The 25313-nt window shown below is 57.1% G+C and overlaps 1 protein-coding gene across 1 annotated transcript in view; it reads left to right on the top strand.

Annotated features, from left to right (window-relative positions):
• CPAMD8 (C3 and PZP like alpha-2-macroglobulin domain containing 8) overlaps nucleotides 1-23162 on the top strand; it is a 37042-nt gene extending 13880 nt beyond the window's left edge. The window contains 20 exon segments of the mRNA XM_070519682.1: nucleotides 2393-2687; nucleotides 3288-3513; nucleotides 5256-5423; nucleotides 8035-8113; nucleotides 10894-11050; nucleotides 11177-11245; nucleotides 13872-14041; nucleotides 15112-15212; nucleotides 15302-15438; nucleotides 15788-15845; nucleotides 15848-15939; nucleotides 16027-16095; nucleotides 16858-17042; nucleotides 18643-18730; nucleotides 19657-19733; nucleotides 20649-20743; nucleotides 20827-20902; nucleotides 21431-21492; nucleotides 21541-21756; nucleotides 22944-23162. Of these exon segments, the coding sequence (XP_070375783.1) occupies nucleotides 2393-2687; nucleotides 3288-3513; nucleotides 5256-5423; nucleotides 8035-8113; nucleotides 10894-11050; nucleotides 11177-11245; nucleotides 13872-14041; nucleotides 15112-15212; nucleotides 15302-15438; nucleotides 15788-15845; nucleotides 15848-15939; nucleotides 16027-16095; nucleotides 16858-17042; nucleotides 18643-18730; nucleotides 19657-19733; nucleotides 20649-20743; nucleotides 20827-20902; nucleotides 21431-21492; nucleotides 21541-21756; nucleotides 22944-23056 (2533 nt within the window). The 3' untranslated portion in view covers nucleotides 23057-23162.
• Nucleotides 23163-25313: the final 2151 nt, after the last annotated feature.

Below are 25313 nucleotides of genomic sequence, written 5' to 3'. Positions count from 1 at the left end.
TTTGTTTAAACACAGTTTTAACTCATGAGCTCTATAATTTTACATCCTACCCTTTTCAGTGAACATATTCTGAGTGCTATTCCTTGCTGTGGTAAAGCCTTCATAAACAGCGTTTCAGAACAGCTCCAGCATGTTCCATCAGATGACCGCTCCATAATTTGACCATTATAGAACATTGGGAAACATTGTTGGAACATTTGTATGCTGTTTCTATTTTGTATATCATAATTAATACGAGGCTGAATATATTTGTATTTGAAGCAGTCAGTAACATTTTTAACATGTTCATTGAGATGTAAGTGACATAGAATAAAGCACACATATTGTAAGTGTACAGTTTGATGTTTTGACATACGTGTACCTCTGTGAAAGCATCACCACAATTAAGACAATGAAGATTTCCATTAACTCCAAAAGTCATGCCCCTTCGGAATCCCTCATCTGTGTCTACCCTTGTCATTAGGGAACCACCGATCTGCTTTCTCTCTATATAGATTACTTTACACTTTCTAGAATTGTATGAATGTACTCATACAGAGTGTACTCTCATCACCCTGTTTCCTTCACTCACCGTAATAATTTCGAGATTCATCCATATTGTTGAATCAATCACGCAGTCATCTTAAGGCTGATGGGGATTCCATTGACCGGATGCATCACTCTTCGTTTATCCAGTCACCTGTTGACGGACGTTTGAGTTACTTCCAGTTTGGGGCTATTTCAAACAACGCTGCTGTTGGCATTCCTGTACAGGTGTTTGTGTGGGTGATATGTTTTGCTTTCTCTTGGGTCACTGCCTAGGAACAGAACAGCTAAGGCATATGGTTGCATGTAGGTATATGTATGTTTAACTTTTTTTTTTTTAAAGATTTTTTTTATTTTTTCCTTTTTCTCCCCAAAGCCCCCCAGTACATAGTTGTATATTCTTCGTTGTGGGTCCTTCTAGTTGTAGCATGTGGGACGCTGCCTCAGCGTGGTTTGATGAGCAGTGCCATGTCCGTGCCCAGGATTCGAACCAACGAAACACTGGGCCGCCTGCAGCGGAGCGCACAGACTTAACCACTCGGCCACGGGGCCAGCCCCTGTATGTTTAACTTTTTAAGACACTGTCAAACTGTTTCCCGAAGTGTTGTACCCGTGTGCCTCCCCACCGGCAGTGGAGGACGGGCAGTTCCACACCGTCCTCACCGACACTTGGTGTGTTATCAGTCTGTTTAATTTTAGCCGTTCTAATAAATATCTAGTGGTATCTCATTGTGGTTTTGATTTGTATTTCCAGCATGACCAATGATGTTATCCATCTTTTCACGTGCTTATTTGCTGTTATATCTTTTTTGGTGAAGTGTCTGTTCAGCTCTTTTAACCTTTTTTGAATTGAGTTGTTTATTTTTATTGAGTTTTGAGAGTTTTTAAAATATATTCTGGATACAAGTCCTATACCGGATACATGCTTTGCGGAGATATTTCTTGCAGTCTGTGGCTTGTCTTTTCAATCTCCTAATGGTGTCTTTCAAAGATGAGAGGTTTTTAATTTTGATGGGGTCCACTTCATCAATGTTTCCTTTATGGATTATGCTTTTGTTGTTGCATCTGAGAAATCTGTGGCAACCTCTACCTTTTCTTTTCAAACTTCTTTACATTTATCAATGGCTGTGACCTATTCAGAGTTCATTTGGGGACCAGGTTACGTATGGATCATGGTTCATTTTTCTGCATCTGGACGGATCTTCGAGCACAATTTATGGAAGAGACTTTCCTTCCTCTATTGAGTTGCCTTAGCACCTTTGTCGGTCCATTTCTGGGCTTCCTGTCCTGTCCCACCGTGTGTCGTCTGTGCCGCACGGGCGCTGCCCGGCTGTGGTCGCTGTAGCTCAGAGTGAGTCTCACCATCAGGTGGTGTGGTCCTCCAACTTGGCTCTTCTTTATCCACGCCATTTTGGCTCTTCTAGGTCCTTTGCATTTCCACATAAATTCTGCCGTCGGCTGTGCCGTTTCCCCAGAGGACGCTGCTGGACTTGGTTGGGGCTGCATCTACTCTGCAGATCAGTCTGGGGAATAAGGAGCATCTCCGCAATGTGGTCTTCCGACCAAGGGACGCGGTCGAGCTCTCCTCCGTTGATCTGGGTCGGCTTTAGTTGCGCTGGTGGTTTGTGGTTTCCAGCTACAGGTCTTGTGCGTCTGTTGCGGGATTTGTCCCTGTGAACATTTCAGCCTTGGTGCGCTGTTGGCAAAGCTGTCGTGAAGCCAGCTCCATTCGGCTGTGCCTCCTGGCGCTGCAGGCAGAGCCACAGTGGACTCGCCTCCCGCAGTCCTGCCACTCGGCTCTGGGCAGAGGCAGGGGGATGCCTCCGGGTGTCCCCTTAAAGCCCCCTGCTTCCCTCCACTCAGAGAGAGTCCACATCTCCACACCCAACAAATACGAATTCCAGTACGTGCAGCGGCCGCTGCATGTCACCCGTTTGGACGTGGCTGTGTGAGCCCACAACGACGCCCGTGTGGCCTTGTCCCCTGGGCCCCAGGACACCACAGGCATGATGGAGATCGTCCTGGTGGGGCACCAGAACACCAAATCCTGGATCTCCACCAGCAAGATGGGCGAGCCCGTGGCCAGCACACACACAGCCAAGATCCTCTCCTGGGATGAATTCAAAACCTTCTGGATCAGCTGGCATGGAGGACTCATCCAGGCATGACTGGGCTGGCCGGGGTGGGCACGGGAACCTCGTGCTCCTCTGGGATCGGCTGCTTCGCTCTGTGTCTGGCTCTGATGGGGGGCAGGGAGGAGGGCGTGAACACAGGGCACAGCCTCAGGGTGCTCACTGTCTGCCTGGAGTCGCTTACAGAAGAAAACATGAGAGCTGTGGGGGAGGAAGGGCCTGGGCTTCTGGGAGAAAGGTCAGGGCGAGTGGCTAGGGAGAAAGAAAGTGGGTATGAGCGGGTGACATAGGGGCTGGGGGCTTTCGGGGCCAAGCAAAGGGGACATAGAAAAGGAACAGCTAACACAGCTTCCTAGAGGAGGGATATAACCAAGCTGGATTTTGAAGTATGAATAGGAGTTCACCAGGCAAAACAGGGAGTGCAGGATATTCCAGACAGAGGGAACATCATGTGCAAAGGCACAGAGGTTCCAGGGAGCCCAGCGACTTTGGAACTTGTAGATGCCATGCTGTTGGCCATGTAATGGATGGGGTCATCTCTAGTTTCACTGACCATAGCCAGTGTCACTGCTGCCTAAGCACTACCATGTGCTTTCTGCCATTGTCCAGGAGCCTTGGCCTCTTTTCTAGGTCGGCCATGGTCCAGAGCCATCAAATGAGTCTGTCCTTGTGGCCTGGACCCTCCCCAGGGCACCAGAGGTCCAGTTCATCGGCTTCTCCACTGGCTGGGGCTCCATGGGCGAGTTCCGCATCTGGAGGAAGGTGGAGGTGGATGAGAGCTACAGCGAGGCCTTCACCCTGGGGCTCCCACACAGCGCCATTCCTGGCTCTGAGCAGGCAGCTGCCTCCATTGTAGGCACATCTGCCTGCAGCCTGGCTCAGCTTTGCTGGGAGCCTGTGCCCCGGAGGCCTCCAGCCGCATACCCACTCACCTGAAAGCAGCTTGTAGTGATGGGTGTTTCTCTATGATGAGCACTGGGGCCAGACCCAGAGATGACCCCGACCCTACCCTTGAGGGGCTCCTAGTCTGGCCAAGAAAGCAGGTCCAGAGCCACCCAGTCCAGGCCCTGTGTGAGGCCACCCCAATAGTGAATTCTGTGAGGGCAGTGGGTCTGGGGTGAGGTCCAAGAAGGCCAAAAGGCCAGGTGAAATCAGCCAGATGTGGGGAAAGGAGTAGGGGTCTTTGGGGTCCTGGTGAGAGGGGCAGGCATGCAGAGCATTTGCTGAGCAGGGGCAAGAGGCTGTGGCCTGGGATCTCTAGGGTTGTGGCTTGTCTCCTGTAGCCCAGGCACAGGAGGGGAAAGTGGGGACAATACAATCGATCTAATGTTGGAAGTTAGAAGGGTGGAGAGAGGGTGAGCGGCCGGGGGGCAGACGCCTGAATGTGGGGTCTCCAGCCTTTCTGACATCATGGGGTGGAAGCCCAAGGCCCTGGGCAGGTGGCAGTTGTGGCCAGATCACAGGATGTTGGAATCTATGATTTCTGAGGTCCAAGGTCAAGTCACAGGTGGCTGTGGGGGTGGGTGGCCCAGATGGAGGTGAGGGGTTTAAGGGAGGAGGCAGGTAGGCATGGATGGAGAGGAGACGAAGGCCGAGACCTGTGTGCCAGTGCCTTCAGCACAGTGAGATGGAAGGGTGGAGGAGAAGCTGGGAAACCCAGAGGAGGGTGGTGAGAAAGTGGCCAGGTAGGCCTCATCATAGGAGGAGGCTGCAGGAGCAGTGGCAGCCTTGATGGGGCAGGAGGAAAGGCTGAGGGAGGAAGGGAGGTGCAATCAGGGGACAGCAGGTGTTCTGGGGGTCTATCAGCAGTGTTTTGGCCAGAAAGACCAAGGGAAGGAAGAGAGAGTACCAAAGGGATGAGAGCAAAGAAGACCAGAAATAATAGAAAAAAAGAACTTAAAAATGCACCAACAGGGCCCAGTCCAGTGGCCGAGTGGTTAAAGTTTCTCACGCTCTGCTTTGGCAGCCCAGGTTCGCGGGTTCAGATCCTGTGTGTGGACATACTTCACTCATCAGCCACGCTGTGGAGGTGTCCCACATACAAAAATAATAGAGGAGGATTGACACAGACGTTAGCTCAGGGCAATCTTCCTCAGCAAAAGAAAACAAAATGCACCAACAATACCACACATGTATGAAAATTTTCTAAAAAATCTAATTACTCATGTTAAAGAGAAAATCACATTTTGTATTGGAAATTAGAAAAAATATTTAGAGTGGAACCACAGTGGCTGGATTGATGTATCAATATTTGTGAGATGCAGCCAAAGTTGTACTTAGAGGGAAATGCATAGCTTTAAATGCATGTTTAGAAAGCCCGAAAGAAAAGAGCAATCAACATAATGAAAAAGTAGAGAAAGAACACTGAATTAAAGCTAAAGAACACTGAAGGAGGTGTGTAGAAGAGGGCAGGGGGACCGGGCAGGCTGAGTGGGCAGGGGGTGCATCCAGTCCCAAGGAGCAGCACCGGCAGTCAGAGGGTGGTGGCCGATGTGAGGCCACAGGCGGGCTCCCGCCTCTGGATAAAGCTGTCTCTCGCACACCCAGGGGACCAGGAAAGGCCAGTCCCCAGCCCAGCCCTCTTCTCCTTCCCACCAGGAGACGTCATGGGAACAACCCTGCACCACCTCAGCAGCCTCCTGCGGCTGCCCTTTGGCTGATCCATGATCCACTTTGCGCCCAACATCTATGTCCTGAAATATCTTCAGGACACCCAGCAGCTCAGCCCCGAGGTGCAGAAGGAGACCACTGATTCCCTGGCACAAGGTACTGAGGGGGAACTCCCCGGGTGGAGGGTGTGGGGAGGGGGCAGCCTTGACCATGCTGGGGGCATGGATGGGGAGGAAGTGCGTCAAAGAGGCCACTGGGTGGCCTGATCTGGTCACTGTCATCAGGAGCCTGGTGTCCACACTTGCTAGGACAAGGCCCTGAATGCTGGTAATCAGCTGCGGAAAAAGGAACGGCATCTTTTAAAAACAGATTTTCTTTCTTTCCTTCTTTCTTTCTTTCTTTCTTTCTTTCTTTCTTTCTTTCTTTCTTTCTTTCTTTCTTTCTTTCTTTCTTTCTTTCTTTCTTTCTTTCTTTCTTTCTTTCTTTCCTTCCTTCCTTCCTTCCTTCCTTCCTTCCTTCCTTCCTTCCTTCCTTCCTTCCTTCCTTCCTTCCTTCCTTCCTTCCTTCCTTCCTTCCTTCCTTCCTTCCTTCTTTCTTTCTTTCTTTCTTTTCTTTCTTTCCTTTCTTAATAAGCACAATATAACAGCATTATAAAAACCAGTTAAAGGACAGAAACCTCCTGTGACCCCCTGTCCGAGTTGGCTCTAGGCTCACTCTCCTGCCCTCCAGCAGCGCAGATGAGCTTTGACGCTCTTGGTGCCTCATCATATGGCACCTTATGGTGGCCCCACCCCGCACCGTATGTGTGAGATTTGTCCGCCGGGTTGTGGGGAGCTGTGGCCCGTTCACCTCCATCACTGCATGGAGGGACCGTGGTCAGCGCGGCTGTCGATGGGCATTGGAGCAGTTTGCAGTTCAGGCTTTTGGAATGGTGCCTCTGTGAATCAGTGCTCACGTGCTGGAGAAAGCACGTCTAGATTTCTGTGGGGACAGGTGGCTGGGGTGGAATCACTGGCTCTCAGTTTGTAGCCACTTTTGAGGCTGCACTGTGTGTCCCTCACGTGCATTTATAGAGCACAATGTACAGAACTCTCCTCTTGGACCCGTCGGGGCTATTTCCAGTTTTCGCCCCCTAAATCGTGTAGCGCTAAACATCTTCAGAAATGAATAACATAGCACTGAGAAGCTTTGGAAATAAACAAGGCAGACTTAGACATCCAGAAATAAACAACCAGCACTGAACATCTTCAGAAATAATGTGGCGCTGACCACCTTCAGGAACAAATAGCGCGGCGCTGAATACTTTCAGAGACAACAGCACTGAGCACCTCCCATGACAATGGATCAGGTCCTTAGGGTAGGGAACAGCCCTGCTTGTGGGACTTGCTCTTCTCGGTGCCTTGGTTTCCTATCTGTGTAATAAGAGGGTTAAGTCAGTTGATTTCAAGGTCCTGGGGCATCCTGGGGTTTGCCTCTGGCCTTGGGCTGGAGCTGGAGTGGACAGGAAGCATGGAGGGGCCTGACTCCACTGTGAAGCTGGCATCCACACATGCCAGGCATGTATGTCAACCCCCGTCCCCTGGTTTCCCATGAAACCCACTGGTGTTGGTGTCCTGTGGCTGTCGTAATGGAGGACCACAAACTGCGTGGCTGAGCACCACAGGAGTGCATTCCTCCCAGTTCTGCAGGCCTCAGGTCTGAAGTCAAGTTGTCCGCAGGGCTGGTCCCCGGTGGAGGCTCTGAGGGAGCCTGTCCAGGCCTCTCTCCGGGCAGAGTGCTGGTGGCTCCAGGTGCCTTTGCTTGCTGACACATCACCACGCTCTCTGCCCCTGTCGTCACACGGCCTCTGTGTCTAAGCGAGTCCCCTTCGTTCTCCCTGTAAGGACACCTATTGGATTTAGGGCCCCCCACTCCAGGATGACCTCATCTGGAGAGCCTGAATATAATTACATCCACAAAGGCCCTTATTCCCACTGAGGTTCCATTCGCGGCACCTGATGGACACGAATTTGGGGGGACACTGTCCACCCGGCTCAGGGCTCCTTCTGCCTTTCCCCGCCCCCTGGACACAGCTGCGTCCCTCCAGTAGGGCAGGCCCCAAGCCTCCGTGCCTTCGGATCCTTCCTTCCTCCCTCACAGCTTGTCCAGCTCAGCAGCTCTGCCTACACTGAAGAACCCTGCCCTGCTTGTCGCCCTGCCCGGTCCGAGCCCATCGACGTGCTCGCCTGGACAGTCCCCGCCTCCCCAGTCTCCCCACTTCCTCTCCAGACCACCCCCTACAGACGTACCCTCACAGCCCTCCCCGTTCACCTGCCCCCGCTCCCTGCCACCCTCACAACAGGCGGAAGGCCCAGCCCAGCCTTGGAGGCCCCAGGGGCCAGCCTGACCTCCAGCCTCCCGCTCCCCCTGCCCCCTGCTCCAGCCACTCCAGTGCCTCCTATTCTCCGAGCACACCAGGCTCGGCTCCAGGGGGCAGAGCAACTCCCGTCCTGGTGGCAGAGGGCACCACCTTGAGATGGTGCATTTCACTGACCACCAGGCGTGGCCGAGGGCCCGTGTGTGACCAGGAATCAGGCAACAAGAGGAATGAAGTAGAAGTTTATGCCACCCCAGGTGTGGGGCAGTTTCAAGGACCCCAGATGTGGATGTGGGGCAGTTTCAGGCACCCCGGATGTGGATGTGGCATTGTTTGGGGTTCCCAAGGTAGGACATTGTCAGGCCCAGGCCCAGCCATTCACCAGGATGCTGTCTTCTGCTTGCCCCGCAGGCTACCAGCGACAGCTGACCTACAGGCACCAGGACGGCTCCCGTGCATTCAGGGAGCGAGACGCATCAGGGAGCATGTGGCGGGTCCCCACTCCCAGGGCACAGCCACAGGGGCTCCCCTACTGGAAGCCACAGCATGGCCAGAAGGCTCAGGCCTGATCCCCAGGGTGACGGGCACCTGGCTGGGAACTGGTGACAGCTGTGGTCCCAGGTCCCGGGGCTCAGAGGGCGGGATGCGCCCACTCTGCCTGGTCCTGGGCTCGGTGGGGGCTTGGGGGGTGGTGGTGACAGTTACGGTTACTCTTTCTGTTGTTCCCACAGTGCCCAGGAACCGAGCCCTGCTCTCCAGCCCCTCGGGAGCTGGTCCTGGGGGCTCTGGGCCTCCTTAGAGCCCGCTGGACCTAGGAATGGGGGTGATTCAAGCAGGAGGGGTTGGGCTGGGGGAGGCCAGACCACCACCTCGAGGCTGCGGGGTGGGGTGTGGGCGGAGCAGCCTGGGGTCTGGTTTCCTTTGCAAGCGGCCCCCTCTGGCTTTCAGGGCGACCAGGTCAGGGAGGGTCCAGGGGGTGGGAGCGCCTGGGTCTTGTTCCCTGGGATCCTTGGACCACAGCAGTTCTTGGCATCATTGGGGATTTGCCTTGTCCTCTTTGGGGCTTACTGAGAAAGTGGGGCACCCCCAACTCCTGTCCCCAGGGGCCCCCTCAAAGTACCAGCTTGCCGGCGCTCACAGCAGCTGTGGGTGTGGAAACTGCCCTGTGCTTGAGCCGACAAGGGTGTCCATGGCCCAGGAGTGGCGCCAGGGGCCTGGGAGCAGGCATGCGCCTGGCTGAACCTGCACTGCGTGCACAGCGGTGCTTGCTTGGCTCCAGAGGGGCCCAGGCTGGGACCGGCCCAGCCCCCCAGCCTCCAGTGCTCATCCACTGTCTCAGTTCTGGTCCCAGGGCCTGGCCTTGCTGACAGCCTGTGACGCAAGGCTGCCGTCACACTCTGGCAAGCAGAGGCCCCTGCCTGCCCTAGGGACGGCCAGAGTGGCTGAGTCACTCTCCCAAAGCTGGCGGAGCCCAAGCAGCCCTCAGAAATAGCGAGCTGTGACTCTCCCACCGTGCACACGCACACAGCTGGAGCAGGACCAGTTCCACCGTGGTCATGGAAACGTGACACACAGCAGCTTCCCCTCCCCCCCATCCTGTGAGACAAGCCTGTTGGTCTCCTAACATGGACAGCTCCCTGAGGACTCTGGAGGACGAGGCTGCAGGAAGCAGTACCACCCGGGCTCTGTCTCGTGTGAGCTGTGCGGCCTTAACCCAGATGCTCAACCTCTCTGAGTCTTTTTCCACACCACACATCCCTCTGAGGACCGGGAGGCAGGAGGCAATGGGATAAGGGTGTGGGCAGCTCACTGAAGTGCTGGGTGCCCATCGGGACGGATGCCCTGTTTGTGCCTCTCTCTGAGCACTCAGCTGAAGGGTCCGGGATGCAGCCTGGAAGCCTTACAACTCAGGCTCCGTTATACATGGCTTCCTGTTTGCAGTGTGCATTCATTCGTTCATTCGTTCATTCAGTGAGTGCCTGCTATGGGCCAGAACCCATTCTGAGTCCCCGGGGAACTAGAAAGAAATGGTCCTAGTTCCTGGAGCTCACTGCCCCAGGGAGAGAGACTTGTATGAGATGTAATCATTGTCTACTGCTGGGAACAAGTCACCCCAAAATGTCGCCACTTAAAGCCACAGACATTTGTCATCTCGATTCCTGTGGGTGGGAAATTCAGGAGCCGCTGGGTGGGTGTTTCTGGCTCAGGATCTTGCCCGAGGTGGCGACGGAATCAGCTCCCTGATTTCTACCCAATGGTTCTCCTGCGTCTTTTGTTCACTCTGTCGTTCATCCTTGGGTCCCACCAGCTATCGCTCAGGGGGCACTCTGACACCAGGAACAGCTGGGCTGGGGGACTCGGTAGGCAAGGGACAGACTGCAAAGCCAGGGATGGACAATAATGACAGAGGCATATCCATCCCACAGTAGGACTGTCTGCAAGGCTTCCTCTGGGGAGGGACGCCTGGGCTGAGCGTTCAGAGGCAAGTGGGACCTCATCCTGTGAAGAAGGGAGGGGGAACACAATGTGTCAAAGGCCTGGACGGAACAACTGAAGCTAGAGGGTTGGTGGGTTTTTCTAGCTGCAAGCAACAGAAAATTGGCTGAAAAGCAATTCTGTACATCAACTTAGACTGCAGGGCTGGGGAGGCACCAGCATTGGCCAGTCCGATAGCCCCACAAGGCATCAGGGCCTCTGGTTCTTTCCTTTGGCCCCTGTGGACTCCCTCAGCATGGTGGCTGCTACCCTTGTGGTGACAAAATGGCTGCAGCTGCTCCCAGCATCACCTCATGTACCCATTCCAAAGCCATTCGTAGGCCCGGAGACTGGAATGACCATAACCATGGCTGGCTAGGGCCACAGAGGGGCTTTCGTGTCCGAGGTACCTGGCTGCTGGTTCCCAAGCAAGACCCAGGGTCTCTCAGCAAGACTGGGGATCTCTTGGAGAATGACTGTGGAGAAAGGATGAGGAAGATCTCCTGCATGTGGCAGGGGCAGGAGGGCCTAGACCAGTTCACAGAAAGGCTTTGAGTACCAGATGAGAAGCAGACCTCGAGGCGGGGAGGGTCCAGGCAGGAGGGCTGCGCCCTGTCATCCCATACACTTCCATCGAGTGTTCTCGACAGCCCTACGGGACAGGCTGGACCCTGCTGTCTTATAGATGAGGAAACAGAGGCTTGGGCAGTGTGGGGAACATGTGTAGTCCCTCAGTGGACACAAGGGAGATGACCCCATTCTGCAGCCCCCAGCCCCTTCCTTGTCCTGTTCCAGGCTCACGGCCTATGTCCTGAAGTCCTTCGCCCAGGCACGCAGCTTCATCTTCATCGACGAGAAGGAGCTGGTGGCTGCCAGGGGCTGGATGGTCCAGCAGCAGCGGGTGGACGGCTCCTTCCCAGCCGTGGGCAGGATCCTGAACAAGGACATCCAGGTGAGCAGCCTCTCGGGCTCCTGTGGGGCCTCAGCCTTGCCCACCTGCTCTGTGGTGCAGCCTGGGGCTGCTGGGGCGGGGTGCTGTCCCCTCGGCTCAGGGTGGAGCCCGTGAGTCCTCTCGCAGGGCGGGATCCGTGGCACCATCCCGCTGTATGTGGAGCCTGCGTTCCTGGAGACGGGCACGGCCTCGGAGGTGAGCCAGGGCCCAGAAGGTTCAGTGTGGGGGGCTGGGGGTGAGCGGGTCGTTTTCCCCTGCAGGCCGGGCTGGCCATCTTCTAGTGGGGTCATTTCAGCCTTGATTCCCTCCTTCCATTCAGTAATGAAGGTTTTTCATGCTTTTCAATGGTCCCAGAGCATCCAACTTTTTATAGCCTGAGCGGCGGAGTGAGATCATGGTGGCATGTCTGTAAGGGGGGCTGTATCCTGGGGACGAGCCCTCCCAGCACCGCCCGTAGCCCCCAAGCCCCGTTTGGAGTGTCATTTGGGGCTAGATCAGGTGCCTGGCCACTGACCTGCGGGCCAGCTTCAGAGAGCCCTGTACAAAATGCTGGCTTCTTGACGGTTTTGGTAGAAGGCTGTAGAACCTTTTGGGACAGTTGGTCCTGGACTCAGACAGGGCTTAGGTGTCCTGAGGAACTCCAGCGTCGTCATCACTTCTATAAGGCTGTCCCGGGTGGGGTGGCACGTGCCCCACGGTGCAGGCTCAGCTGGCGGATCTCAGCTCCCAGAGTGGGGACCCCTCCGTTCCTCATAGCGGTGTCAGTTCTAAATCCTCTGACGACGAATCGTGAGCTGTGGCGGCTCTCAGGATTCCTGGCCTCCGAATCCAGATGTAACTGCTGTGACCTGAGCCCTCCGCGCCCATGGGCTTTGCCCAGAGGCCCCTTGCCCGCGTCAAAGGGCTGAATGGTGTCCCCCCAAAATTCACATCCTGAGGTCTTAACCCTGTGTCTTAGCTCAGCTGCCACAACAAAGTACCAGGGCCTGCAGGCTTGAACGACAGACGTTTATTTCTCACGGCTGCAGAGCCGGGTGGTCCCAGATCGAGATGCCGGCCCTTCAGTGCCTGGGGAGGGCGCTCTTCCTGGCCTGTAGACAGCGACCTTCTCTGTGTCCTCACGTGGCCTTTCCCGTGGAGGGAGAGAGAGGGTGAGCAAGCTCTGGCGGCCCTCCCTTTTCTTATAAGGACCCTAATCTGTGATGGGGGCTCCATCTTCGTGATGTCGTCTAAACCTAATCACTTCCCAAAGCCTCCCCGCCCCGTCCTAATACCATCACAGGAGGGTTAGGGCTTCAACACATGGATCTGGGGGAGGGACACAAACGTTCGGTGCATAACCTTCCTGTGACTGTGTTTGGAGACAGGGCCTTTAAAGAGGTGATTGTTACAATCAGGTTATTGGGTGGGCCCAGATCCCGTGGGACTGGGGTCCTCGTAAAGGGGAAATTAGGACCTAGGGACACACACAGATGGAAGGTGATGTGAAGAGACCGGGAGGAGGAGAGGCCTGGACAGACGCCTCCCTTGCAGCCCTCAGAAGGGACCAGCCCTGCCCACACCTTGATCTTGGATCGTGGCCTCCAGATCCACCAGACATACATTTCTATTTTTCCACGCCGCCCAGTTTGTGCTGCTTTGTTACACAGCCCTGGCAAACTCATACACCCTGCCTCGAGGACGACCAACTGCCCCCGTTGGCCCGGGAATGAGGGGTTCCGAGGACGCACGTCTGGTTGGGTACCTCCTTCCCGTCTGCACCTCTGAGCCTGAGGAACTTCGGTGTTCCCCAGGTGGGCCGTCTCTGGTTTTTGTCTCCGTTAAATCGACACTGAGGTCATTCCAACCTTATCACACTTTTGTCAAGCTGAGCCCTAGTTTCTTCATTCACACGAGAGTTTGAAGGCCCCTGTGCCCTGGGCTGACAGCGGCCCCGGACCAGCGTCCTGGGACGGTTGTAACACAGTACTATGAAATCAAGGGCTTCCAACAGCAGGAATTCATCCCCCACAGTCTGGAGCCAGAATTCTGAGGTCAAGCTGTCACAAGGCCGTGTCCCTCTGGGGGCTCCAGGCATCCCTTGGCTTATGTGGGCCAGGCCTGGGGTTCGGTTAATCTGCTCTGTCATCCTGGCATGTGCCCTAGGAGCTGGACGGTACATCTTGACACCACACTTTGGGGGCAGTTCCTGTTGCTTTGTCCTGATCGAAAGATGTAAACCTCTGGGAGAATATTCTTTCTGCAGTCTTGACAATCACTAAAGCAGAGTTGTCTTAACTCCATGGTTCCACCTATACCTACAGGAGCACCATTTGCCAAATTCATTAATGCTTCTAATCACTCATTTTTCTATTTAACCAGTATTGTTGGGCGGCTCCCTGAACAAGGCCCATGACTGGACAATGGACTCTGTTTCTAAGCTTCGGCAGCTCACACTGGGGGGTGGGAACATGATCAGGGTTGGTGGGCTTCCAGGAGGAGGTGACAATTGAGGTGAGGCTGGGAGGATGTCGTGAGCCTGGGCTGGGGTCTTAGCAGCGGGTCTTACCTGCTTCCCCCAGAGCATCTCTGGGTTGACCTGCTGCACTCAGGTGTCCTGGCCAGACTGCTTTTGGAAAAAGTCGGCACCAACTTAAAATAAAGGAGATGAGGTTTGAAAGCGGGGGCTGCAGCTGGTGGGAGCCGCAGAGGGATGGGAAGCAAGGGGCTGCGGACCGTCCAGCACCCTCCCCAGGGACACCCTGGGAACCTGTGGCTGGGTGGTGGCTGGAGTGGGGGCCGAGCAGCCTCCCAGGGCTCCCCTTCCCACACCACCCCACAGGAGGAAAGGGGCGCCATTGCCAGAGCGAGGCCCTTCCTGGAATCCCACGCACCCCTGGCCGGGGACCCCTACAGCAGTGCCCTGATTTCCTACGCTCTGACCCTGCTCCGCAGCCCTGCAGCCCCCATGGCCCAGCAAAAGCTCCGCAGCCTGGCCATCACCCAGGGTAGGTGTCCCTGCCTGCCACACAGAGGCCACGCCGAGGGGCTAGCCACAGAGCACCCCAGTAAACAGCATGGAAACATGTGCGTGGAGCTACGAGGCCTCCTTTGCTCGCTGCCTCATTTAGTATGTTATTCATTCGTGATCACATCAACTAGTGGCTTCATTTGATGAAGCGGCTTGAGCCTGCAAGTCGTTTTCCTACCCTGTGAAGCAGGGGATGCTGCCCCCACCCCTCCCGCTGGGGAGGGCAGCGCTCAGGGACCCCAGTGGAGAATGTCCCGGGCTTCCTGGGAACCGTCCCCGGGCAGGGCGCTGGTTGGGGGGAGGCTGTAGCTGGGCCCACCCTGACCCCAGCGCGCTGAGCCTCGGGAAGCCTTTCCGTCCTCGGGGTGTCAGTCTCCCACCTACAGAGCGGCCGCCCGTTGTGCTCGCCGTGTTCGAGGTGCCCCAGTCTCCGAGCCGCGGCTTCTCCGGATGCCTCCAGACTGAGTTCCCTCCCGGCCAGCGCCCTGCCCCTGCCACCCCACGCCTGTTTTCCCTAGCAGCGGTCTGCTTAAGATGTACCTGAAGAATTGCTTTCACTGCTTAAGAAGAAAAAAAAGGTTAAAAAGCAAAATCCTGAAACTACCTAATTGGATGACAGGTCTATTTAGGACTAAATGCCCAAGATTCAGGGCAGGGGTTTTTCTATGGCTTGAGGGTCTTCTACACCTCACATGAGCTCAAGTCCTTGGAGCCTTTGCGAGTAGGGAGTGGCTTCCCTGGCTCTGAGTGGGGACGTCTGGGGCCTGCATCAAGGCCCAGCCCGCAGGGAGGCCATTGATTAGTGATGTCTGCTAGGGTGTCAAAAAGCAGCCATTGACTATTCCTGTCTGCCAGGGGTGCAGGATAGGCTGGGTTGGTCACTAGTTGCAGATCTGAGACACAGCCCCGAGTGCCTTCCTGTCTCAACCATCTCCCCCGGTGCCCTCCTCCACTGGGGTCCAGTCTCCACGTCTCTTCTTGAGACCGTATGCACTGACGCCCACCATGGGATGCCAGGCTGAGCACTGCTGGGGTTGTGGCCCCTGACCAGTCCTGGCCTTGCGGATGGGGTCACCCACTGGAGCCTGACTCATTCCTGGGACGTGGACAAGGACGCATTCCTGAGCTTCAGCAATGGGGCCTCTCAGTCAGGTACTGGCCGCCCCACCGTCAGTGCCTGCTTTGGGCCTGGGTCCTGTGTCCCAGTGTTGACAGGGCCCCAGCTGCCTCTTCCTCTGCAGTGGTCTCAGCCAAGGTGGAGACGACAGCTTATGCCCTGCTGACCTACACCCTCCTGGGAGGTGTGGCCGCTGCCCTGCCTGTGGTGGAGTGGCTGTCCCAGCAGCAGAATGAGCCTGGGGCCTTCTCCTCCACGCAGGCAAGCCGGGCGGGGCCAGAGGAGGGCTCGGGGCTGGGCAAAGTCACTGTGGTCGCGGCTCGGGGCTCATAGCTGGCCAGGAAGCCACTGGGTGCTTCAAGTTCCAGGACAGCTCCTTGCCATCCAAGAGGAGGCAGGAGTGGGGCTGGAGGAACAGATGCACCTGGCTTTGGGACACGGACCATGGATGTCTATGCCGGATTCGCTCTCCGTTCCAGCCACATGGGGCCCTGGCCTCCAGAGAGGGTCCCTGGTGCCCTCAATCTGGGCCAGACCTCCCAGGACAGGGCCGGAGGGACTGCTGGCCACCCGCTCTCAGGGCTGACCGCAGCTTCCGCTCTGTCCTCAGGACACATGTGTGGCTCTGCAGGCCTTGGCAGAGTATGCCATCTTGTCCTACGCCGGCGGGTCAACCTCATTGTCTCCCTGACCTCCACCAACCTGGACTACCAGGAGGCCTTCGAGCTGCACAGGGACAACCAGAAGGTTCTGCAGACGATGGTGCATGTTTGCGGGACTGGAGTGGGGAGTGGTGACGGCAGCCCTTCCCGCCACCTGCCCATCGTGTGTGTCTGCAGGGGGGTCAAGGCGTCTTCCCAGATCCCCAGCCTCCCCATGGGGCTGTTCGCCAGGGGCAAAGGCTGCTGCCTGATGCAGGTTAGGGCACGGGGGCGGGGTGGGGAGGGCACAGCCGCATCTGGAACTCGGACCCCCAGAGGGGCAGGCAGGGGCCCTGAGATCGGAGTTGGGCCAGGCCATGGGGTGGAATGCATGTGCCTGAGAGAAACCCCAGGCAGACTGTCAGCCCCTCGTAATGCAGCCCACCCTGCCCAAGGCAAGGCCTCAGGCACGTGGCCATGTCCCCTCGGGTGTGGGGTCCTCCGCAGGAAAATTCATCTGACCTTCAATTTGGTGGTCTCTTGTCCCCTGATGTGGGGTTGGCCCGGTGGCTCAAGTTTATTCTCCCTGCCTTGGCCCGAAGAGGCCCTTCCAGCCGGGGCTCAGCTTGGTCTCCCCGCAGCCCTCAGCCCGCATTCTGGGATTGAGCTGTGCTCTGGGCCGTAGCACACCAGCCTTGTTGGCTCTGGCCACCAGGCAGAGGGCAAGTCTGCCTGGAGACCCTCATGGCCTCAGCTTCCGCATCTCTAAAATGGGAGCCCAGACAACACAGTGGGCGGGCAGGGAAGCCTGGAGGCAGGCAGACTTGGGCGCGAGACTCGAGACTCATAAAAATGGGATGATGCTCGTATCCACACCCTCTTTGGCTGCCTCAAGGCTAAGTGGAATAACAGTAGTCCCCTGAGGGGTGGCTGATGTCACCATCATCATCATTCTGGCCATCCCCCACCTTCCCCTGTCCTGCCTCTCCCCTCCCCCACCCCCAGGGCCCCTAAGCCTTGGCCCACCCGCGCCTTTCAGATTGAGGTCACCTACAACGTGCAGGACCCGGTGGCCAAGCTGGCCTTCCAGCTCCTCGTGAGCCTCCAGGAGTCCGAGGCCAAGCGGTGCCAGAACCCCAGGCCTGCCTCCTTGGCCAATGATGATAACCCAGAGACCGACCAGCATCACCGAGAGTACCAGGTGACCCTGGAGGTGTGCACCAGGTAAGGCTGCCTGCCCCCTGCTTGGGATTGGTGTTTGTGTGGGTCTCAGCCATCGGTAATGATGCTCTCAGCTAGCAATGCCTGGGGCACGCACCTGGGCTCCCACAGACATTTCCCAGACCAGACCAGAGCCAGTCTTGTGGCTGGAGCGGCCCTTGTGGTTCTTATGATTGTGGGACCCACTTCAGCAAAAACCATCGGAACTTTGAGGAACAAGGTTTATTATTCACAGATCCTGGAGGGCATGTGTGGCATGTGCCGGAGGCCACACACCACAGTCACGAGGTCACGGGGAAGGGAGGGAGGGAGCATGGACCTGGGGCTCTGCCTTTATTGGGCTCCAAGGGTGGGGTGCTTAGGGTTTTGTGGGTTCGCTCTTTACTGGCGAATTTAAAACATAAGAGCAGGACTTAGGGTGTGGGAGGGAGAAGCGGGGTCGCTCAAGCACTCGGTTATCTAGGTCCCCCAGGACTTTCTGAAGGGGACTTTCATGGGTGGGGTGGCCTGGCTCCTTGATTAGTTTGTCTGGTAGCTGTGTCGTCCAGCTGGCAGGATGTTTATCAAGATGGATGTGGTTGAAATGGATGCCTTTGCAATCAAAGCCTGGCACTTATACTCCAGATGGTTTTGAAATGAGTGGGGGATGGAAGCACTTCTGAATGGACACAGCAGACCCCAGTGACAGGCAGGACAGGCAGGCCGGCTGCGGACGGCCATTTGTGGCCACTGCCTGACCTACCAATCTGGGCCTTTCAGTTTCCTGAGGGTGAGCCCAGCACCAGGCCATGGTGGGTCCTCAGGAGGCACAGGCATCTGCCCTCAGAGGATGCTTGCTGCCATGGTGATAGTTTGGGAGCCCAAAGGTGGGTGATTGCTATGGCACCTGATGCCCATTGGAGCTACCCAGCACCCTCCCCGACCTTGCCCCTGAGCATGCTGTCGAATGGGGCAGAGGAGCAGGAAGCTGCTGGACTGGCCCCAACTCTCTGGCCCCCATCAGGTCTGCTGGGGATGCCTTTGTTTCTCCTCAGATGTTAGCAAGAATGCACCGGGTGCCACCTGGACACCGGCTCACTCAGGCCTCGCCCCCGCAGGAAGCCTCCCCCTCCTCCCCTGGCCCCTTGGGCCCACGGGCTGCAGGCTCATCTTTGAATGCCAGCCTCTCTCCCTGTCATCAGCACCTGGCACTGGGAGGGCCTGGCATGTAGCAGGCCCCAGAGACCAATTACCCACACCGCATGTCACTCAAGGAGAAACTGAGGACTGCCATTGGGGAATGACTGGGTCTCCCTAGTCGCCTGGGCTCCCGCGGCTCCAGCGAGCTGCTTCCCATGCTGGGGACATAGCATGGGGCTCAGGACAAAACACGGCCCAGAGCCGATAGGCCCGCTCAGGCCCAGAACCCTCAGCAAGGTCCTCTCCTTGTGGGCTTGGTGTCTCAGCCGTGAACTGGGCCAGCCCACGGAGTTTGTGCAGAGGGCCTGCCAGCTGGGCCCGGGGCAGGACCCCAGGACGCCAGCTGTGGGGGCTGTGGGGGCAGAGGGGCCGTGAATGCCCCCTGAGGCCTGAGTTCAAGGGCCTGTCTCCCTGTCGTCAGGAGGTGTCCGCATGCAGGGTCCTGCAACATGGCGGTCCTGGAGGTGCCCCTGCTCTCGGGCTTCCTGCCGGACATCAAGAGCCTGCAGCAGGTGAGGCGGCACTGGTGGGCGGTGGCCCAGGGGGTCTCTGGCCTGGTGGCCCTGCCCAGGTTCCAAATTCCCAGTCCTCCATAAAATGGGGTGGGTTTTTTTTGCCTTTCTGGGCAAAGTCAGTGCCACCTGCTCAGGGGCAGGTGGGGAGGGTGGGGACTGTCCCAACAGGTGATTCTCCTACCAGGCCACCCGCACTGCTGTTCATGTGGCAGAGGGCTTTAGCAGACGAGCATGCACTTTGGGGATGACGTGGGGTGCCACAGGGTGTCCTCAGCCCAGGTTCTCCAGAGACCTGCCACCACCCTCACAACCTCAAGAGAGATGAGTCCCATGTCCCCTTTTGTTGCCAAGGAGAGGGACATTAAGGGAGGAGGTGTACTGCCCGGGCTGGAGTATGTCTGCAGTGTGGGGAGGGTTGAGCGGGAAAGCTGGGCCTGTCCTAGGGGTGGGGGTGATGGGGGGCTGGGTGGGGCATCATGGGAAAGAGAACAGCCAGCACAGAGGCCCTGGGTGGGAGTGGGTTTTTGTGTCAAAAGCTGAAAGGAAGTCCCAGGCTGGTGGGTGGTGGCTGCCTGGTGCAGGTGAGGTGAGAGCAGGTGGCAGGGCTCAGCGGGCACCTGGGGGCCACAAGGAGGCCCGGCCTGGGCTGAGGCTGGATCAGGGGGACTGCAGGGAGGGGAAGGCAGGTGGGCACTTGGGGCAGAGGTAAGCAGCCTTGGGGTTCCTCTCCCCAGTGCTGGGGGGCCAGCAGGGCCTGGAGAGCACTGACTGCCGTACCCTCTCCCCGGCCCATGGGGACTTGCTGGATTACCTTGGCTTCCTCCCGGCCCTCCTCCTAGTGTGGGCCTTGCCGAGATCTGGGAGGAAGCAGGCATTGAGAGCAGAGGGGCCTCGTGGACCCTGACCTCTGGCTTTCTTGCCAGCTGCTCCATGACAAGCACGGCGAGCTGAAGAGATACGAGGTGGCTGGATGCAAAGTACTCTTCTACTTTGATGAGCTACCGCCATTCCTGCCACTGTCTCATACCGTGAAAAAGAAACTGGGGGCAGATCCAGGCAGAGCGGGTGCGGCCGAGGGCTCTGTGCCCCCGCCTGCCTGCTGGCTTTGGTGCAAAATGTTGGGAGAGGGGTGGAATAGTACTCAGGTGTCACAAGGACTGAAGCCCTGACACGCTGCATCGTGGACGAACCTTGAAAACTTTACTCTGGGGGCTGGCTCCGTGGCCGAGTGGTTAAGTTCGTGCGCTCCGCTGCGGCGGCCCAGGGTTCGGATCCTGGGCGCAGACATGGCACCACTCGTCAGGCCACGCTGAGGTGGCATCCCACATCCCACAACTAGAAGGACCTGCAACTAAGAAATACAACTATGTACAGGGCGGGTTTGGGGAGATAAAGCAGAAGAGAAAAAAAAAAGATTGGCAGCAGTTGTTAGCTCAGGTGCCAATCTTTAAAAAAAAAAAATAGAAAACCTCACTCGGAGTGAGAGAAGCTGACACACAAGGCCACATAGTGCGCCATCCCATTTATATGACACGTCCAGAACAGGCACACCCATAGAGACGGAAGGTAGGTTAGTGGTGGCCAGGGGCTGGGGAGGGGACTAGGGAGGAACTGCTCACGGGGACGCGTCTCCTTTTGGAGTGATGGATGCGTTCTGGATGGATAGTGGTTGCACAACATATTAATTCTTAATGACACAGTGAGGGAACCCGGGGGCGGGGTGAAAGAGCAGAGGAGACGTGTTCCCAGGTGGCAGGGAAAAACCCACAGAATTGAAATGGGACCAGGTTTCCGTGTTTCGCGCCCCCTGGGCACTCTGAAATCAACCAGTTCCGGGCCCACGCATGGAGACGGGAGCTCCCTCCCCGGGCCCAGCGGCCCAGCCAGGCCGAAGGCTCTCGCCGCCCCTGCAGACCCCTGGTCTGTGCCTGACTTGCGCGCGGTTCCGGGCGCTGCGCGAGCACGTGGTGGGCAGGACGTCGGCGCTGCCCGTCTCCGTGTACGAGCGTGGTAGGCCCGTGCCCGCCCGCGCCCGGCTCGGCCCCTCGCCCTGTCAGCCCGTCACTTGGTCACCCTTCTCCCTGGTCCCGCAGCCTTCGAGGCCACGCGCTTCTACAACGTCGGCGCGCGCAGCCCGCTCGCTGGAGAGCGAGCCCGGCCCAGGGCCCCGTGAGTGCGCGGGGCCACGGCACTCGACACCGCGGGCGCCCGCGAGGCTGTCCTCCCGGAGCTGAGATCAGAGCGGGGAAGGGGGTCGCCAGGCAGCTGGGGGGCAGCGGGGTAAAGGCCGGAGGACGCGGCACGGTCGAGGACGCGCCTTCTGTGCAGAGAGGACCCGCTGAGCAGAGTAGGGGTGGCCGGTGAGGGGGCCGCTGAGCCGAACAGGGCGGGGGCGGGCGGCGAGAGGGCCGGGGACGGCGGGGTGGGAGGGCGGCGGGTGTAGAAGCCTGCGGCCCGAGAGCCCACGAGCCGGAGCGTGTCCAGACACAGGGGCACCGTCGGGAGCGCCAGTGGCCGAGGCGATGGGCGGGGCTGCGGAGGTCCCTCAGGACCCTTTCCTTTATCTTTCAAACTTTTTGAAATGGATTTAGATTGCTTTTAGTTTAAAAGTCTTTTTTTTTTTTAGGCAAATACTTGCATGAAATTCCACTACTAGGTCAGGGGTCAGGCCTCCCAGTAACTGTCTCCACCCTGTAGGGGTGGCTTGGGATCCCCAGGGGCTTCTTCCCCGCTCCGGCCCCGTGTGAGGCGCGGGTCAGGTGAGGAGCAGGGTCCCCCAGCTCTGCCAACTTTGTCTCGTCCCCCAGGCTGGTCCCCCGGCGAGCGGGGTCCCGCAGCCATCCCAGAGGAGGGGGCGGCAATCACGCGCTGCGGCTACGCCCGCGGCTGTGGCGCCCGCGGCTGTGGCGCCCGCGGGGCCCAGCTGTGCGGCTCCGACGGCGTCGTCTACGCCAGCGCCTGCCGCCTGCAGGAGGCCGCCTGCCGCCTACTGGAGCCCGCACCCCTTGGCCGCTGCGTGCTTGGTGAGGAAGCACCTCCCGCCCGGCTTCGGGGGACCCCACTTGGCCCCGGACTGCATCGTCAGATCTTCTCCATCACACTCTCTTCTCTCCATCACCTCCCTCCTCCCCGTCACCTCCCCCTCCTCCCCGTCACCTCCCCCTCCTCCCCGTCACCTCCCCCTCCTCCCCGTCACCTCCTCCCTCCTCCCCATCACCTCCCCCTCCTCCCCATCACCTCCCCCTCCTCCCCATCACCTCCTCCCCTCCCCATCACCTCCCCCTCCTCCTCATCACCTCCTCCCCTCCCCATCACCTCCTCCCCTCCCCATCACCTCCCCCTCCTCCTCATCACCTCCTCCCCTCCCCATCACCTCCCCCTCCTCCCCATCACCTCCCCCTCCTCACCATCACCTCCCCCTCCTCCTCATCACCTCCTCCCCTCCCCATCACCTCCCCCTCCTCCCCATCACCTCCCCCTCCTCCCCATCACCTCCCCCTCCTCCCCATCACCTCCTCCCCTCCCCATCACCTCCTCCCTCCTCTCCATCACCTTCTCCCTGCTGTCTAGCATTGCTCTCTCCTCTCCCTTGCTCTCCCTTCCCGGATTCTGGCCATTGTGCTGCCCAGCTTAGCAGCTCCTGCCCTCCATGTCTGGTGGCAAGGCCCTCTCTTTCCCCACCTCCTGGTTCTCCCTGGTCTGCATCTCCCCACATCTGTCTCCTCCCACTTTTTTTCTCTGTTCCCCACAGCGCACCTCCCTGACTCTCACTTCCTGCCCCTCCCATAGGTCTGTGTCTCTCCTCCACATGCTGGGGATCAGCTCCTTCAGCCTCTCCCCAGCCACCTCCAGCTTTCTCCTCTACTGTGGCTCCCTGCATCTCTTCCCCAGGCTCCATCTCTCTTTGGACTCCAGACCATCACCCTCTGTCCCTTTGGCTTTCTGTCCTCGCCCATCTCTGTTTCTTTGTATGTGGGTCTCTCTTTGCATCTCTTTCTTAGTCTTGCTGTCTCTCTCCCCACCCCCACCGCAACTTTGTGCCTCTCTGTAGCTCCCATCTCTGATCTCTCTATCCCTGTCTCCCTCATCTGTGTCCTCTCACGTCCTGTCTATTGCTCTAGGCCATGTATCTCGTCTCCTCAGCCCCTCTGGGCTGTCATCCATCTCTTCCCCTTCTAGCACCCTCCCAACCAGTCCCCCTTCCTTCCAGAGCAGCCAGCGACAGCCTCTGCATCATACGCGTACGACTATGATCCAGCCTCCCTGGATGATGGGCACCTTGTGGCCAGCCTTGACTGGGAGGGGGAGGCAGAAGACAGGTGAGAGCCGGGCCCACCCCCAACCTCCCTCCACTTGCCCCGAACCCCCACAGGGAGTGGGAGTGACTAATGAACGGGTCAGCTTGTGGTTTTCAGGGGGTTTTCAGGTGATGAGGTGGGGGATCCATTCTCTCCCCACTCCTTCCCCTTTCCTCCCCCTCTTTATTCCCGCCTCCCCCACCCCTGCACCCAACACACATCAGAGAACAGCCCCATATGCCTGTGTGTGCGTGGTGAGGCTGTGCCCTCCTGAGGACTCGAGTCCAGGAGAGACCCAGCCCTGAGGCCCACTGGGCTCTGGACCCCTGTTGAAGAAAAAGTTATTTATGATGCTTGTTAAAGACGGCAAGGAAGTCCTTATTCCAGGGAGGCTATTGAGATAGGTGGAGGGACCACTGCACCGGGGTCTTGCAGTGTAGAGAGATTGGACCCCCTTCCGAATACTACAAGAAAAACTGGAGCTTTATAGCAAAGGAGCAGGGGTGGGGCGGGCAGTGGATGGAAGAGTACTAAGAGGAAGCGCCAGGGGTGAAGGGAGATTCCAGCTCAACCAACCTCACAGGGTTCTTGCTGAAGGTAAGTCAGGGTGATCAGATTCCCCCCGGGGGTTGGTGGGAGAGGAGGAACCCCATTAGATATCCAGGGTGGTCAGGTATGGAGGATGGGCAGTTCTGACTTAGCAGGATTCTTGCTACAAATGGACAGCGCCCAGATGGACGCTGAAGCCCAAAACTTGAGACTGAGATGAAGAAGAGCTCAGAGGAGCCTGAGTGGAGTTTGGTCAGGGAGAGTCTTTGTCCCTCCCCTGGGAAGGGAGGAGGAAGTGGTCAGGAGACTGGAGAGCCCTGTGAGTGAGGCTGGAAGGGGGCTGCCTGGCAGACTTCCTGGAGGAGGCGAATCTGTTGGGTGTAATTTACAGCAAACTCAAGAGGTTTAAGCAACAGGTTGATTTATCAGCTCACGAATGTGCCGGGTCCTGGGGGCTGGCTACAGCATCAAGCCTCAGGCTTTGTTGTCTGAGCCCTGCCTTCCTTGGGGAGGGTCTCTCCACCCCATGTTGGTAGCAATGGCTGGTTTCCTCCCCACTCAGCAGACCCAACAGGAAACTCCCAGAAGTTCATGAGTGCATCATCCTGAACCATGCGCTGGGTTCCGTCCATGGACATTTAATGTAATTATTAATTATATTAATATAATATGCTAATATATAATATAATTTGTTAATATAATTCATATAATGGGAGGAGGTGATGGAGAGGAGGGGGGAAGTGATGGGGGGGAGAGGGGAGGTGATGGGTTTAGGGCTACTGTTTCAATATTTGTTTCATTATGTCCCCTCTGTTCCTCCTTCCATGCCCTCTTTTGGATTAATTCAGTAGTTTTTAGAATTCCATTTTGATTCAGCTCTCATTGTTTTAGCCCAATTTTTTTTGATGTTTTTTGTTTTTTGGGGGGTTTTTTTGAGGAAGATTAACCCTGAGCTAACATCTGCTGCCAATTCTCCTCTCTTTGCTGAGGAAGACTGGCCCTGAGCTAACATCCATGCCCATCTTCCTCTATTTTATACGTGGGACGCCTACCACAGCATGGCTTGCCAAGCGGTGCCATGTCCACACCCAGGATCTGAACCGGCGAACCCCAGGTGCTGAAGCAGAACGTGTGCACTTAACCACTGTGCCACCCGGCCGGCCCCTAGCGTAATTTTTTTAATAGTACCCCTGAGAATGATGAGACACATTCTTAAACTTTTCATGTTCTACTTGGCGTGAATATTGTACCCCTTCACCAAAAACGTAGCAACTTTGAAGTGATGCATGCCCATCTGTGGTCCTCACCCATCTCTTGTGCTATAGTTGTCACCTGAACAGCTTTAAACAGGTGTTGCCCAGCTCTCTGGCATCTGCCAGCTGTCTCCAGTGCCTTCCGAGAGATCTGCTTTTTGTTTTCGTGTTGGAGGGGTAGATTTTTGTTAAACTTCTAAACTTGAGATAACAGTGGGTTCACATGCAGTTGTAAGAAATAACACAGAGAGATCTCAAGTGCTCTTCACGCAGTCCCCTCAGTGGTAACATCTTGCAGACCTGGAATACACTGTCACACGAGGAAATTGGCTTTGCTGCAATCTGCCTCATTTCTTCCTTTTCACATGCACTCATTTGCAACTGGGTCTGCTGTTTTTCCCCTCCTGTAAACTTGTGTAACACAATCACAGTCAGGATACAGAGAGCCGGACACTCAAGGATCCCTCCATGTGCGGCTTT

This window comes from Equus asinus, chromosome 10, assembly GCF_041296235.1.
Source record: "Equus asinus isolate D_3611 breed Donkey chromosome 10, EquAss-T2T_v2, whole genome shotgun sequence".
Taxonomy (NCBI): Eukaryota; Metazoa; Chordata; class Mammalia; order Perissodactyla; family Equidae; genus Equus; species Equus asinus.
This window is presented reverse-complemented; position numbering and strand designations above follow the sequence as displayed.